General features: G+C 35.6%; 1 protein-coding gene across 1 annotated transcript; it reads right to left on the reverse strand.

The window, feature by feature from the left end:
- Window positions 1-4,298: 4,298 nt before the first annotated feature.
- LOC140851662 (3-oxoacyl-[acyl-carrier-protein] reductase 4-like) lies at window positions 4,299-15,510 on the reverse strand. The gene is made up of 11 exons (XM_073243635.1): window positions 15,104-15,510; window positions 13,472-13,614; window positions 9,257-9,310; window positions 6,962-7,042; window positions 6,820-6,865; window positions 6,647-6,741; window positions 6,522-6,554; window positions 5,658-5,792; window positions 5,479-5,572; window positions 4,874-4,956; window positions 4,299-4,646 (listed from the first exon to the last, which is right to left on the reverse strand). Exons 1-11 carry the CDS (start codon window positions 15,264-15,266, stop codon window positions 4,614-4,616), a joined length of 960 nt encoding a protein of 319 aa, XP_073099736.1. The 5' UTR covers window positions 15,267-15,510; the 3' UTR covers window positions 4,299-4,613.
- Between the last annotated feature and the right edge of the window lie 315 nt (window positions 15,511-15,825).

Genomic DNA, 15,825 nt, shown 5'->3' on the forward strand with positions numbered 1-15,825 from the left:
ATAATTTATAAGATTTAGATCTTTTTTGTATTAAATTGATAAAAAAAAATAAATAAGTTTAAGTGGGCCAATATTGGATTTAAAATCAATATTGAAATAACATTTAAGTACAAACTGACACAATCCATCCGAATCCGTTATAAACCATTCACTTCAGTTTCAAACGATTTATATATGGTAATTGGTCGGCAACTGATTGAATTTTTTTCAGCTCGATTAAATTTGATTGGATAAAATTTTTCTCTCAACCCAACTAAATTCGATCCATGCTCAGCCCTAAACATGAGATCGAGGTAGATGTATTTGACCCAGTGGAGAGAGCTATGGATACTCCAATCCTAGAGTAGAGAAATTTTGCAACAATCAAGATGCTATTTTAGTTGTCTATCAGAATCTCTCTTAGAATAATATCAAATTTAAAAAAAGTCTAATTACAAGGAGCTCATTGTTTGAGGCGAGTCTCTAAAAAGCACTAATAATTGCATAAAATAAGATTTTATAAATCATTTTAAAATTTAGTAACAAGACAAATTGCAAAAAAAAAAAAAGAGAGAAGGTGTGCCTCGAATAAGGCATGTTAAGATACTATCCTAAAAATGAATTTTGTCCCCTTGTATAAGTCTATGGTGTAATCATTTCCAAGGTACAATAAGCTCAGCCTAACTCGAAGCCTCTCATCACCAGCATGATCAACTCAAGTGGAGTTCTAACCTAATACACTCCTCTACTTCCCCAAGAAGAAAAGCAAGAAAGGCTAAAAAAAAAATTAAAGAATTGAAGAAATTGAGTAGAAATTGAAAGGCTAGTGGGGTCTCTCTCTCTCTCTCTCTCTCCCCCCCTCCCTCCCTCCTCTCCCGAAGTGGTTATATGAGGTCTAATTTGCATTGTTATTTGAGACCCCGGACTTTTTTATAGGCTCGACACAAGTAAACCCTTGGGAGACCCAAAAAGGCCTCAATGGCTCTCTCAATAAAGGCCTCAATGGCCAACTAATGCAGGCACCTCATCATGGCCCAACAACACTTGCACATTAAGACCACTAATGATTGGAAATTCAAATTCAAATTAAACCAATTAAACATCAATGGTTGTTGATATTCGTAATACTTAAGTTACGAATACAAAGTCACATATGAATTTAATCTTGCTTTGTAATGCTTACGTTATGGATATGAGATTAGATTTCAATTTTAATCTAGTCAAGGCATATAGCAAAATATACTAACCACACAATGTTAGACCTCGCCTCACCACATGCACACATTGACATGGTCACTGGCCAACATCCTCAAACCCTAATCAGGCCTGGAACAATTGGGCATCAATCAATGCAAATGTACTTGCATTTAAATTCCAAAAAATAAGACTATTAAGAGTAAGTTTTGAACACTTTCAAAAAAGATAATTATTAAAAATCTATTTAAAAATTCGAACCTTTTCAAAAGAAAATCAAACATTTCCAACACTTAAACCTTGATACCTTCCTATTTCCAAATGGAACTATTGATCACCATGATTCTCTATATGTATGAATTTATGGTCGATTTTTGACATTCATGGGAACTGCTCTTTTGGTCGATTCCAGACATTTTAAGATTCCTGAATGACAAGTGGTTCAGTCAAGGAGTTGCTAACCGGCTTTTTATTTAAATAAATTGTTGGGTATCCTTGGTTCAGTCTTATTAGCTAACCTCGCTACCAGTAACTGCGGAAGACCCTTCCATCTAATTTTTTTTTCCTCCACGGGAATTAGTAATTCTTCTGGTATCCAGCCATCTCCGAAATAAGTTAGATGAAACACAAGAGGATCGATCCTTGCTCAAGCTTTTGTTTTCTCGGTGATAATAGCTAAATTATACACTTAGTTGAAGTGACCAACATTATAAGCCTCTGATGCTCTACAAAATTCGTAGAAGCTCCTTAATTTCTATTTTACATGAGTTTTTTTTTTTTTTTTTTTTTTTTTTTTTTTTTTTTTTTTTTTTAATTCAGGTCTATTTGGATGCCTGATAACGTGCAAGATCATCTCAACAGAATCTGAGAATTGTGGAGTAGAAGTTGTTACTCTGGAAGGAAAATTTTTATCGATCAAGGAATGGCTAGGAGGGGGGATCATTGAGGTTGTCTGTTTCATGTAAGGTTTTTAGATTAAGTGGAGGATTTGGATAAAGATAAGGACCTGAAATTTGTTCTGGAAATATAATGAGAGTCGTGTTGATTGAATGATTGTTGATTGGTGAGAAATATGTTAAAAGGAGGAGGTGAGAATGAAGAGAAAATTAATAACTACTCGGAAACTTGCTTTAGCAACAATTATATTTTTGAGCTGTTTGAGATATACTTGTGAGGTATCTTGATTAATTAATCTGGTATATCCTTAGAAATTCATGTGCATGTGCCTTTGAAATGGCACTATTAGTTTGGGGCATCCGCTAGGTTCGAACATGTTCATCAAAATCTCCATGGATGTTAATTAGCCACCTAGGTTCATCCTGTAACCCTTGTCTCATGCATTGATCCATGAAATGTCATGCTGGATATATGTGGTGATCTTATAATATTTATGGTGCTATTTGGATTTTTTTCCCCCCCGCTAACCAAACTATTCCAAATATGATATTCTCCATCTTTTTTTTCATTTGTGAAATAAATTTTTTTTCAGCTCCACTTCCCCCTCTCAGCTAAAATCCTCGATAGCTAGCCTTCTCTACCGAGGAGGAGGATGAGAACGGCTATTGGCCGATTGTCATTGCTCTAGCATCACCACCATCAATCATTAGTCAAGATACTTCTCTGGATCCGATTGAACTAACCGACGGATATATCCTCTTTTTCTTCTATCTTAGATCTCTTAATTACATACTGATGTCGAGATATAAATAATAAGTAAAAGATAATCAATCAATATAGTATTTTATAAATTTTACATTCATAGAAATTAACTACTGGAGACAGCAAATAAAAAGAAAAAAAAATAAAATATAGATTTTGCATAAAAAGCCGTTTAGTTATTTCTTGATAGAAAATATTTATTTAATTATTGACTTTGCCTGTTACAATGGTTTCAAAGATCGTCTATTATGTTTATTAAGATATGGACTATTACTAATTCATTATGCTATTATAATAGACATGGTGAAATAAAAACAAAGACTATTATTTATACTTGCACAATTCCTCTAATAACATATCTTTTCTTTTCAAATTCAAATATTTGTATCAACTTTTCACTAAAAAAGGGCTTGTAACATTTGGAAAAAGAACATTCTGTCGAGTGAATTGTGATTTGGACAATAACATTGCTATTACTGCCCATTATTTTCCTTTATAATGCCATGAAAATAGTCAATATTTTGCAGCTAAATAGTTCGAGCTTGACGGGGCAAATAATGACGGTTATAACCACGACTACATTGGTCGACAATGGTTTTGGCAGAAGTCCGTTGTAACAGAACAATGTTATCGTTGAAACCTTGATGGCAAACAGATGGCCTTGCATGAAAAACTGGTGTATGGTGCAACAGTTAATTTGCCAGATTGAAATGAAAGATGCAAGCGAGTTGGCTTAGCTTAGATTCTCTCTTTCTTTTCTTCCTCCCTGAAAAACAAGGAGTTTAGCTTGGTTAAACAATCTAGCCTTTCACCTATCCCAGCTTTTATCCCAGGCATAAACACAAGGTGATCCATTGTTTTGATAAATATAAAGTAGATTACGACCCAAGTTAAAAACTCTTATATATATATATATATATATATATATATATATATATATATATATATATATATATATATATATATATATATATATATATATATATATATATACAATTGCGAGGTCAGGCTGCCTCTGATCAGGTCGCAAGTAATTTTGCTAGATACATGCTTCAAGCAATCCAAACTGATAACCATTTGAACCAGGAGACTTGGAGAACAGAGGCCAAAACAGGAAGGGAGAATTGAACATTCCTACTTTTTTTTTTTTTTCGTACTCTCTATGGAGTGACAGGAAATGAAATAAATAAATGAATGAATCAAGAGATTTCTCTCCACGCCAAATTCTGAATCTCTTGGACGTTGGAAACGTTTGGAGAAGAAGGATGGAATTTTTTTTTTTAATTTTTTATAATAATAATCTAAAAAGTCAACATTACTCTCATTCTATCCTGGTCATCCAAAAATGAGAAGTTAAATCCTATTTCTGATTTTATTAAGATACATTGTTCCTGACATTCCTAGGTTATTCGGATGATGAATCCATCAAAATAGTGACATCTGATACCCTGAAACAGCAAAAAAAAAAAAAAAAAAAATGCATTTTCTTGCTCTTATCACTAGATTTGAGCCATCAAAACATAGATCAGTTGAAGGAAAGTATGTCCAACAGCAAATATGAGATAACATTTTTCTTGTTCTTGTCACTAAATCACTTAACAAGACATCTGAACTACCGAATGGAGACTCAAAACACGGGGAAAAAAGTCTCGACCAGTGAAAAAGCCGGAGCACATTACCAACATGTCCATAATCAGCAACTAAGAGTGGGAAAGCTCTGAACTTCCAAGTGGAGGCTTAATACACAATGGAAAACTATATCAAGAAACCTCCACTCAAGTTTACATTACCATCCCGCCATCAATGGTAAAAACCTGCATCACAATATTTATAATTATTTTTGATGCTTATGAGAAAAGGAAAGGCACACAGGATTATGCATAACACTTTGCACATTGAAATTCATGCAGGGGAAATATGTGAAAATGTGGAACTAGAATGACGACTATTCATGAAGTCATAAGCAAACAATGGATGAACAGAAAGCCTCAGAATCAACTAATCGGCACTTAAAATTGGAAAGGCGAATTGATTATATCACCTGCCCGGTTATGTAATCCGCAGCAGGATTCAGGGCCAAGAACTCCACCAAGCCAGCGACTTCTTCTGGTTGCCCATATCTCCCTAAAAATTTGCATTAAAAAATAACAAGATTCTCATAAACTACACGTCTTTACCCCATCTCATAAGGTTTATACTTAAGTAATGAAGAATCTTGCATCATCTAATAGTTAAACAAAACCAAAAAGCTTAGCAGGAGAAGATAGTTGAAGGCAACAATAACATCTACTGCAGGAAGCCATGCAGCTTCAGTCTTTAGAGGAAACCTAAACAGAAGAAACAGAATCAGTCTTCAGTCTCAAAACTTTCAATGTGTTCAGGGCCTTGACAAGACAACATGACCATGTTGCACAGAACATAGTACTATATCTGTCTTGAAGGGAGAAACCAGGAGAGATTAAGACCTATTCTCAAGTATTGCTTCTACAAAATATATGAGATCTTTGCGTGCGCACGCACACACAGACAAAAATAATCCATCAAACTTCCGAAAGATCTTACATCACGACCTTTTCAGCTTTTGGCATTAATATAAATGACTTGATTATTAAGCCAGAATAAAGACAAATGGTGGTTCATGCTTACCTAGTGGGATGGTCTGCAAGATCTTCTTCTCAACGTCTTCTCCAAGTTGGGCAGTCATAGGAGATGCAATGAACCCAGGGGCAACAGCATTCACCTAAAGTATAGGTAGTTACAAATTATAACAAATTCCAAGAGCTAGGCTAAAATTACTTTGTATCTTAATGGAACCATAAGCTCACATTGATATTTCTGCTTGCATATTCCCTTGCTACAGTTTTGGTAAAACCAATCACCCCTGCCTTTGAAGCACTGTAATTAGCTTGACCTGCATTGCCAGTAAGACCAACAACAGATGCTATGTTGATGATCTTTCCCTACATAGAAAGTCATTAACTGATAAGAATTCAGCAGTAAAAGAAGAATGATTACACATGCCAATGGTATATGTATCTCTTGCACCATTTCCTCCTCAAAAGTTCTCATTTAATTTTGAAGATGAATTGAAGTAATTTTAATGGTTATATGTATCATTCCTGGAAATGAGAACAATGACAAGTTGTGGATGTCAAATATGATGAACTAAACTGTTTCAGCCCCCACACCCTATTCAACCTTGTCTCCCATGCAAATGACACAGTTTAAAGCAGAATATACATAAACTTATGTCTATGTGTAGTTGTAGACGTGGAATATGATGAATTAAACTATTTCAACCCCCCCCCCCCAACCCTTCTCCTTGTCCAACCTTGTCTCCTATTCATATGATACGCCTTAATGCAGAATATACACAAGCTCATGTCATCATGTACAACATGTTATTTAAGATTACCATCTTTTGTTTACCAAAAAAGGTTACCATCTCTCAGATAACCACAAAATTCCAACAGCCTTCCATGTATAATATGCCTCTGAGTACATTAACAGAAGTATATCAACAACATATTTATCATTAGTCATGATTTCTTTAGTTTTCAGCCACATGTCAATCAGAGTAATATAAGACATGAACACGAGCTGAGTTGTTAGGCCAGTTAAGTAGTACTCACAAATTCCTAAAAGGCTTGCCCATAAATGAAACAAAGAGAACATGGACTTTGACTTACCTTTTTCTTCTTCATCATAAGTTTGGCTGCAGCCTGGGAAAAGAACAGAATGTAGTTATGGTGACTAAACTGATTCATAAGTTAACATTTATGGGAACAAAATGCTAAAAAGTATGAGGGCACACCTGTGTACAAAGAAAGACACCAGTTAGATTCACGTCTATTACTTCCTGCCACTGTGATTTCTTCATTCTCATCAATAATGTATCTCGTGTAATTCCTGAAAGCATCAAAAGTTTGGCTATAGAAAAAAAAAGGTAATGAAGTAGCGAGAACAGAAAAGTGGAGTCCCAAGGACCTGCATTGTTCACCAAAATGTCAACTGTTCCCCATGCATCCGCTGCCTAGAAGCGTAAAAAGCGACATGGCATTAGAAAATAAGATGACATTAAAAAAACTCCTACATGTATCACTAAATGCATGCGGTATATCTGACTCACTATCTTGATCATAGATTCCACATCATCTTCTTTCGAAATATCTCCAAAAAATATAATGGCTTGACCACCAGATGCCTCAATCTGCAGTAGGGACCGACATGAAAATTCATGATCTAATGCTCGTGGTCTGATGAAAAATAATGAAAATAAACACAATGGGAGCAAAATATTTGAGAATTAAGTAGTTTGCTAGCCTGTAGAGTCAAAACTAGATAAGGTTTCAAGCATCAGTGCTGCGAGCCGGCAGCCGGCATGGCACTCGCTGTGCTGTTTTTACCAGTGCATGTGTCAGGCCATGCAGAAACAACAACAACAACAAAGATTTAAATAAAACTCTGTGATATTTAAAAAATCAAAAAAAAAAAAGATTTAGTGAGTGTTGGTACAACCAACTCATTCACATAAAACATAGTTCTTGCGGTCTGGCATCTACTAATAAACTAAGCATAGTTCTAAGCCTTGTTTCAATATGACATTATTCATCTTTTCACATGCAGACTACTTTAAACAGTTAGTATTAGTACAGACAAAATTTAAGCAAAGTGGCTTAAAGCTTAATGGATCCATTAGTGGAAATCCAAGATCTCAAGAAATAAGAACTATTTGTATTTTGAGTCTTTTATTAAATTTATATAAATGAGTTCCCAAAATGAATAAGAATGATTGCTTTATCATTTTAGATGGTTTATAAAATGTACCCCTCAATCTACAATCCAATAACATTAAGAACGAAATATATTTTTCAGCATATAACAACAGTTCTTTTAAAATAAAAATATAAAGATAACATTAGTTGTTTCTGTTGCCTCTGGATATTTATCTCTTGTGATTATGGAATGATCTCCCAAATTCAAAAACAAGAACTCAAAAAAAAAAAAAAAAAAAAAAAGAAGAAAGAAAGAAAGAAAGAAGAAATCAATCCAGCACTCTGATATTACCAATACGAAAAGAATTTTGCATCTAGCACTCTAACTAATTCTGTTAAGCTGAAAAGAATTCTTTTTTTTCAAAAGAACCTTGTAGAAAGTTTGGGTTTATTAATAAATCATTCACTATTATAGAACACATACAAATTCTAAGAAGTTTCGATCATATAAGCTAGCAGCGCCACTTAACCTTCCCCTAGGACTGCACATGCGGCCTTTTTTTTTTTTGGTGGTTGGGGGGGGGGGGGGTGGTGTGGAGTTTAAACTTTTTATTAAAAAACAAAAGAGAAATTCTGCATTTCATTTTTTATTGGAAAAGAGAACCAATCAGAAGAAAAGTTACGTTTGCATATTACCAGAATTTTTTACAGAATTACAGGTCAAAAGTTTTCCAATTTCAATACTTAAGATTATACATAACAAACCCTGCCCATAGGCAAAACTTTGCAGTCATAACAGATACGTGAGGAGTATGCAGAGAATTACGAGGCTGGGCAATCTATTGTATAAAGGTCAGCACAAATCCAAAATAGACTTCCAAAGAAATCTCTATTTGAAATTGTAGAATATCATTGACAAGGCACTAAATATAGCATTATTATTTGCATCAGACATGTTTACTTTTTGGCCCTTGCAGGTCTATATTGCTTCAGTTGTCAAAGATAATATAGAGATTTGACATAAATCTGGCACAAGAACCACAAAACATAAGACAAATATCAGAAAACTTTTAATCAATGAAAAGTTTAAATTCAAGTCTCCTCAGAAACTAACAAGATGATTAGACAGTACGAAAGCAAAGTCTTTCAAATTATAAAATGAGAAACTTTCACGATCTGGACAGATTAACTTTCAGTAGCTGGGCAAGTCATATCATTAATAAGCCAAAAAGGATTATCTCATTTAAATAATCAATCAATAGAACAATCTATACACGTTGGTTGCAAATAATGGGTGAATGAGAAAAAGTTGATTAATTTTAACCAGCCTCCATTGATCAGACATTTTAAATAGTTTTTCGCAGATGGTTCAACCACTGCAAGAGGGAAATGGAAAGGTGACAGTGGCCATGGTAACACAGTTTATCATGTCACTGTGCTTGTGACACAACTGCAGCTTCAGAATGCATGAAAATTCTATTATATAAAGAAATGATACTTTCAAAAAAACAAAATATGAACAAATTTATCTCACGATAAGTTATCCACTACAAGCAACTAATTTCAGGGCTTCTTAAACATATCGCATGGTCATCCTAATTATAAGAAAGATGTTGCACCAAATATGAATGGTAACAAGAAAACTAGATAAACTACTTGCAGAATTATATAGTAGATAAACTATTATGTAAGGAAACGGTTAGGCTTACTTCTTTGGAGACTTCTTCAGCTTCCTCCGTCGATGTGGCATAATTTATAAGGACCTGAATAGAATTTAAAAAGACCTTAGATTGGACAAAATTGGCAAAACACATGCAGCACCGGTGTTTACTATAATTTAATCACAGTCCCACATGGACCAGATCTGACTCACTGCAACCCAAACCCCACAACAAACCCACCCCCACCCAGCCTCCCCCCCCCCCCCACCCCCCGGCAGGGGCACCCCAACAACAACTCCACCCGCAACACCATCCGCATATTTATATGTATGTGGGTATATGAGATGGATCATGCTCCTTTTGAGAGGATAGAGGTATCTTCTTCTCTCAAGTCCAGAAACAATAATAAGGCATCCAAGTTAAAGATCCACGCAATTAATCATGATCCATATCACGAAAAATGTGTATAAACCAAAAACCACATATCTTAGTAGTCTCTAACATATGCATCCAGCGAGTGTAAAAATGAAATATTAAAATAATGCAGGGCCACCTTTTGCTATGATAAAAGAACTAAAATCCATTGATTTTCAATGTACATATGTTTTAACATGTGGAGGTCATAAGCAATAAAGGATTGATTCTCAATTTAATCCTTAGTCATGTACTTTAGCATAGTCGAATAATCGAAAAAGGCCCTTTTTTTTATCCATATGATATATAGGTTAGAGACTATTAAAATATGTAATATTTGATTTCTAGACATTTTTACTGGTACAGATCGTGACCAAGAATGTGGATCTTTGATTTGAATGCTCCATTATTGATTCTAAACTAATAGACTTTTCTTAGTTCGAGAGAAGAGAGTATCTACTCCTCTTGAGTCCAAAATCAATAATGGGATGTCCAAATTTAAGATCCACATGATTAACCATGATCTATATGATAAAAAAGGCTTAGAGACCAACAATCACATGTTTTGACAATCTCTAACCTATGCATCAAGTGGCACAAAAATGAATAGTTAAAATAATGCGAGACCATACTTTGCTATGCTTTGAATACTAAAATCTAATGATTTTCACTCTACATATGTTAAAACCTATGGATATCATGATCAATAAAATGATTTCTCAATTGAATATTTATCATGCATTTTAATATGTTAGCACAATAGAAACTTTTCATTCTAGTGTCCACAAATATATTAATTAGAGATCACCAGAATATGCGATACTGGGTTTCTAGGCATGTTTTTTTAGTGGTATAGATCATAATCAATAGTATGTGGATCTTTAATTTGGATACCACATTACAGATTTTGGACTCGAGGAGTAGATACCTTCTCCTCTCAAAAAGAGCACAATGCAACCCTATATATGCATATATGCATGGTTTGCCGTACCGGGCCGAACCGCCCGGTACGGGGTGTATCGAGCCGGACCGGTCCCTTACCGGTCCGGTTCGGGCATTTTTTTCGGAACACAACCCCGAACCGCACCGAACCGCCCGGTTCGGTGCGATTCGGGCCCATACCGCCCGGAACTGGGTGGTACGGCTCGGTACTGGACCGGTTCGGAGTAAACCGAACCGTACCGCCTAGGGAAAGGGGGGAGGGGGGAAGGTGGGGGCCTTTTCACATGGTTGGGGGAAGAGAGGGAGGAGAGAAATGGGCGTGGCCCACTTCACATGGGGGGAGGGCCTGGTGCTTAGGGGCCTTTTCACGTGGTTGGGGGGAGAGAGGGAGGAGAGAAATGGGCGTGGCCCACTTCACATGGGGGGAGGGCCTAGTGCTTTAATAAGCACCAGGCCTTCGGTGTTCTTTGAGAGTTCTCAGAGAACACCCATGGCCGTGGGCAACTTAATCGTTGAGACCTCCAAAAAATTAGAAAAGAAGGTAAAATTTCGTAAAATTGGAGGAGTGATTTGAGAAGAGGCTGATCTTTGGCCGGAGGTAAAATAATCTGTTATTTTGTTAGTAAATATTTTTTTTGTTTTTGTTGTTAGAAATAGGATAAAAATGAGATAAAATAAAAATAGGAAAAAATCATGCCAAAATCTTATGATTTTGGTATGATTTAATTATATGTGATAGATCTTTGGAAGATCTATACGATGACATCAAAATTGATAATTTTTGTTAATTATATATTTTTTAAATATTTTTAAATATTTATTTATTTAAAAATTAAAAAAAAAATAAATTTTAGAAAAAAAATTAGAGTTGGGGAATCATGTTTAGAATGATTCAAGCTACTTAAATCTAATTTCAAAATTTTTTTCAAATATTTAAAATTAAAAAATTATTTTTTTAATTATTTAAATTAAAAAATTTAATTATAAAATAAAAAATATATAAAAATAGTGTTATATTTTAGTTAATTTAAAAATATTATTTGAAGCATATAACATATTTATTTTGAATTTATAAGTTTTAAAATAATTATTAAAATTATTTTAAAATTATATATAATTATTTTAATTATTATTAAACTATCGTGTTTTGTTATACTTGCATATATTTTAATTATATATATACTGCAGACGATCTTGCACGTGGAGTAGGGTCCATGGATGTATCTAGATCATCTCGCATTATGGATCTTATTATCCACAGCCACCTTATGATCCATATGCATATGGTGCATCCGAGACATCATCTTCTAGTGGTTACTATCCTATGCAGTCTGGAGCATCTTACGAATCAGATTTTGCTACTGGTATATTTGGATGGGCTCCTCCACAACCATACCATCATCTCGAGGATACTTCTTAGAGTCAGAATTTTAACGAGAGGTCTGAGATGTCTTACAATCCAGAGAAGATGCCTTATGGGATGATGAATATTCGAGAGTACGGTGCAGCTTGGCTAGAGGGTTGGACTGATATCCCTTCAGACTATGTTGATGATCCAGACATCTACGAACGTCACAGACACTCAACAAGAAATTAAATGCAGAGTACATCTTAAGGTTCGTATATAAGTTATTGTGCTTTGTACTTAAATATTTAGATATATTTTAATGCGTATTTTATATATATTTTTTTTAGTTTTAAGATGACATAGTTGAAATATAATGTAAATAAATATATGTTTGAAATTTTGGATCAAGAGTCTTTGTACCGCAACCTAACTCCAAATTGAATCCAAATATGTCAATAATATGCAATATAATGCCATATTGAAGTTGTATTTATCAATTATTAACTTCAAAAATTCAAAAAAAAAATTTAAAAATCGAAAAAAATATTGTGTACCGGTACCGGACCGGTACACCTAGGCATACCGTGTGTCGGTACGGTACGATACCGGTACCGTACCGGTCCGACACCGGCACGCCATTCGATATCGGTACAGCGAACCTTGCATATATGTATGTGTATGTATATACATGTGTCTACATATATACACATATACATGCACATACATGTATATAATATACATACATACATATATACATACATGTATACATATTCATATATCAGGAACAAACTATGCCCCTCTCCCGTGGAGAGACTCCTCTCAAGTGCAAAATTAATAATGGGACATCCAAATTAAAGATTCACATCACTGGTCATGATCTATACTATAAAAAATGATTAGAAAATAAAAAACACATTTTTTAATAGTCTATAATCTATGCATCAAATGGATGAAAAAAATGAACAGTTAAAACAATGTGAGACTATCCTTTGCCATGATCTAAAAAATAAAATTATTGGGTCTCAATCTATATGTTTTAACATGTGCAGATCATGATCAAAAACTTGTATTCTAAATATTTTATATGTATATTAGCACACCAATACAACAAAAACCATTCATTCTTTTTGTCCACATGATGCATAGGTTAGAGACTAACAAAATATATGATACTTTGTTGCCAAGCACTTTACTTGTATAGATCATGATCAATGCTGTGGTTAATCGACTTAAATGCCTATTATAGATTTTGGAGTTGCAATGAACAAGTATCCTCTCATCGTGAAAGGAGAATAGTCCATCCCCACACACACACACAGATACACATAATACACACACACGCACAGGGGAGACTGTGTAAGTATTTTTCTTAAAAAAATAAACCAAAAAACACTCGAGCTCTAAAAGTTAATTAATGCCCAAACAACTTCCCACAAAATGAATCCCTTATTTGCTGCTTATAGCTCATACACATCTTTAAAATTGCTGAGATTCCATATGCCAAAATGCTTAATCTTAATTATAGTAGGAGAGACAAAATATAATGTAAACTTACTGACCTTGCAACCAGCTTTGCCCAAGGCTAATGCTATTGCTTTTCCAATTCCTCTAGAACCTCCAGTGACTATGGCAACAGGAGCTTCCACATTTTGAGCCTGTTCAATGCTTGCTTGCTCAACGACTGCCGCCTGAGTTCTCACACCTATTTGGGCCGTTAGTGAATAGGACATATTTATTAGCATGTTGAGGTTAATGTCAAAGGGAGTTTAGGATTAACTTATTGATTATGTAAAAAAGGCAGGACTACATCTACATAATGAAATGCCAATGGTGCTTAAATATGATCCAATATTTCATTAATCACTGAAATAACAATATATAAAATACTTTGTATTAAAAGTTGTTGATACACATGTTGCAAGAACCTGAATAGTTCTAAGCTCCTACATAACCAGAATTCTCCTTTCCAACCGGAACATAGCCAGATCACATCAAATTTTTCCCTCAAAGGAGATCACAAACACTTCCATTTTGTACCACTGATAGCACAACCCATGCTACATTGGATTTGCTCAAGCATTCCTGATGGCATCCAATAAGAAAGCAAATCACCACTATAAAATATGACAACTTCAACATAAACTTGACCATAGCGAAATCTACTGCATCTTGATTATCTATTGAAGAAAAGATAGAGCTTCGTGCTTCTAGGAGAAGGAAGTAAAACAGTCACAACAATAAACCTTCATTTTCTCTATAATTTGATCTTCGGTTCTCGTGAGCCTCAAAACAGTATCAATGTAATGTGCCCTTTCCCGGTGAATATTCAGCTCATCCAGTGAAAAAGGTTGGACTAAACTTGCAACATTGGGATATCAGCTGACAGGAACTTCAAATTTCCCTTTAAAATAAAACCATTGCATGGACAGCTAGACTTACAAATCCAAGGACTAGAGTCAAGAAGTACTGTCTCTGTCATTTAAAGACTTCAAGCAGTCATCCTGTATAGAAAGGTCCAAGAGCAGGAGGATTTAAAACTTTTAAGCCAAGTACTGAGCTCGTGGCCCGTTTCAATGAAGAAGGGAACGGAGCAGAATGTTATAACAGCAAATTACACCATGCTGAATAATTGAAAAAAAAAAAAAAACACCGGATCGCAAATGATCCCACAATCATAGAATTTAATTTCTACGCAAAGACACTTTCACACATACCCCCAACTAATAGATTTGTTGGCTTTTTCATGTATCTAATTATCTAACATGAATTGTGAAGTGCGACAGAGCTAAAAACTAAATATTACGCTCAAATCTACGAGTCAAGCATTCACACTACCTAAACTCAAATAATCTATCATAAAGGAACACAAACTCAAAATCAAAATGTGTTTAACCGATTAACCCACTGAAACAAGAAGCATCAAGAAAGAACCAAATGTTCCCAATTTGGAAAAACTACAATCCATTCATCATTAGCACAGCATCTTTTCCACCAACACTTCTCAGCACGAATTCAATTATTCCAAAAATCGCTACTTTTCCGACTAATCCAGCTCAACCAACCACCCAAGCTATTCTCGGTAAAACCCACCACCCAAAGATGGGGCTTTCAAGCAGATCTCGATCCGAAACCTCAAACGTACGGCCCAAATTAATCAAATCAGAGTGCGGACAAGAGAAAGAGACGGTTACCAGAGAAGGCAGCGGTCCCATCCGATCTGAGGCTGGTCTTGAAGCAAAGGGATCGGGCAGCGAGGCGGGGGGCGGCGGAGAGGGTCTGGAGAGGTGCAACCCTCCTTGGGGCGGCGGATCTCGCCGGGATGACGTGGGGATTGAAGGCGATGGAGGCGGCCATGGTAGGAGATATAGAGAGATCAAAGAGGGAGGAGGAGAGATCTTGGGGCAGTAGGGTCGGAAAGTCACCAGAGAAGAGAAGAGAGAGTATATAGAGGGAGAGGTCTTTGGAAGCTCCGAAGAGGGAAGGAGGTGAGCGTGTGAGTGAGCCAGAGAGGGCGGAAGGACCGAGGCGTGGAGCTGCGGGTGGGTCCGCTCTTTGGTTTCGGAGCACCGGCCCGGGCGGACGGTGCGAGGACAGAAGGAAGGCAGTCTTGCTTTGAGAGTTACGCCCATCGCTAACCTCGGTGGGTTTGGGGTGATCGCTTGGAGCCATGCCGCAGTTTTACCTCCGATACGTATGTTGCACCAATCCCCGCTTGCCACATGGCATATAGAACTTCCTGCGCGATTGACCGCGCAATATGGACCTTGCTGTTCGACTTTTACGGTTCTACCATTAGCCATCAAATAAAAGGTTATCATATTATTTTAAAAAATATTTTTTCCATTCAAATCTGCAAAAATTATCGGCTAGCAATTAAAGTAATCTCTTTCGATTCAAAATTTTCAATTAAGAA

The sequence above is a fragment of the Elaeis guineensis genome, chromosome 9 (assembly GCF_000442705.2).
Source record: "Elaeis guineensis isolate ETL-2024a chromosome 9, EG11, whole genome shotgun sequence".
NCBI classification, from domain to species: Eukaryota; Viridiplantae; Streptophyta; class Magnoliopsida; order Arecales; family Arecaceae; genus Elaeis; species Elaeis guineensis.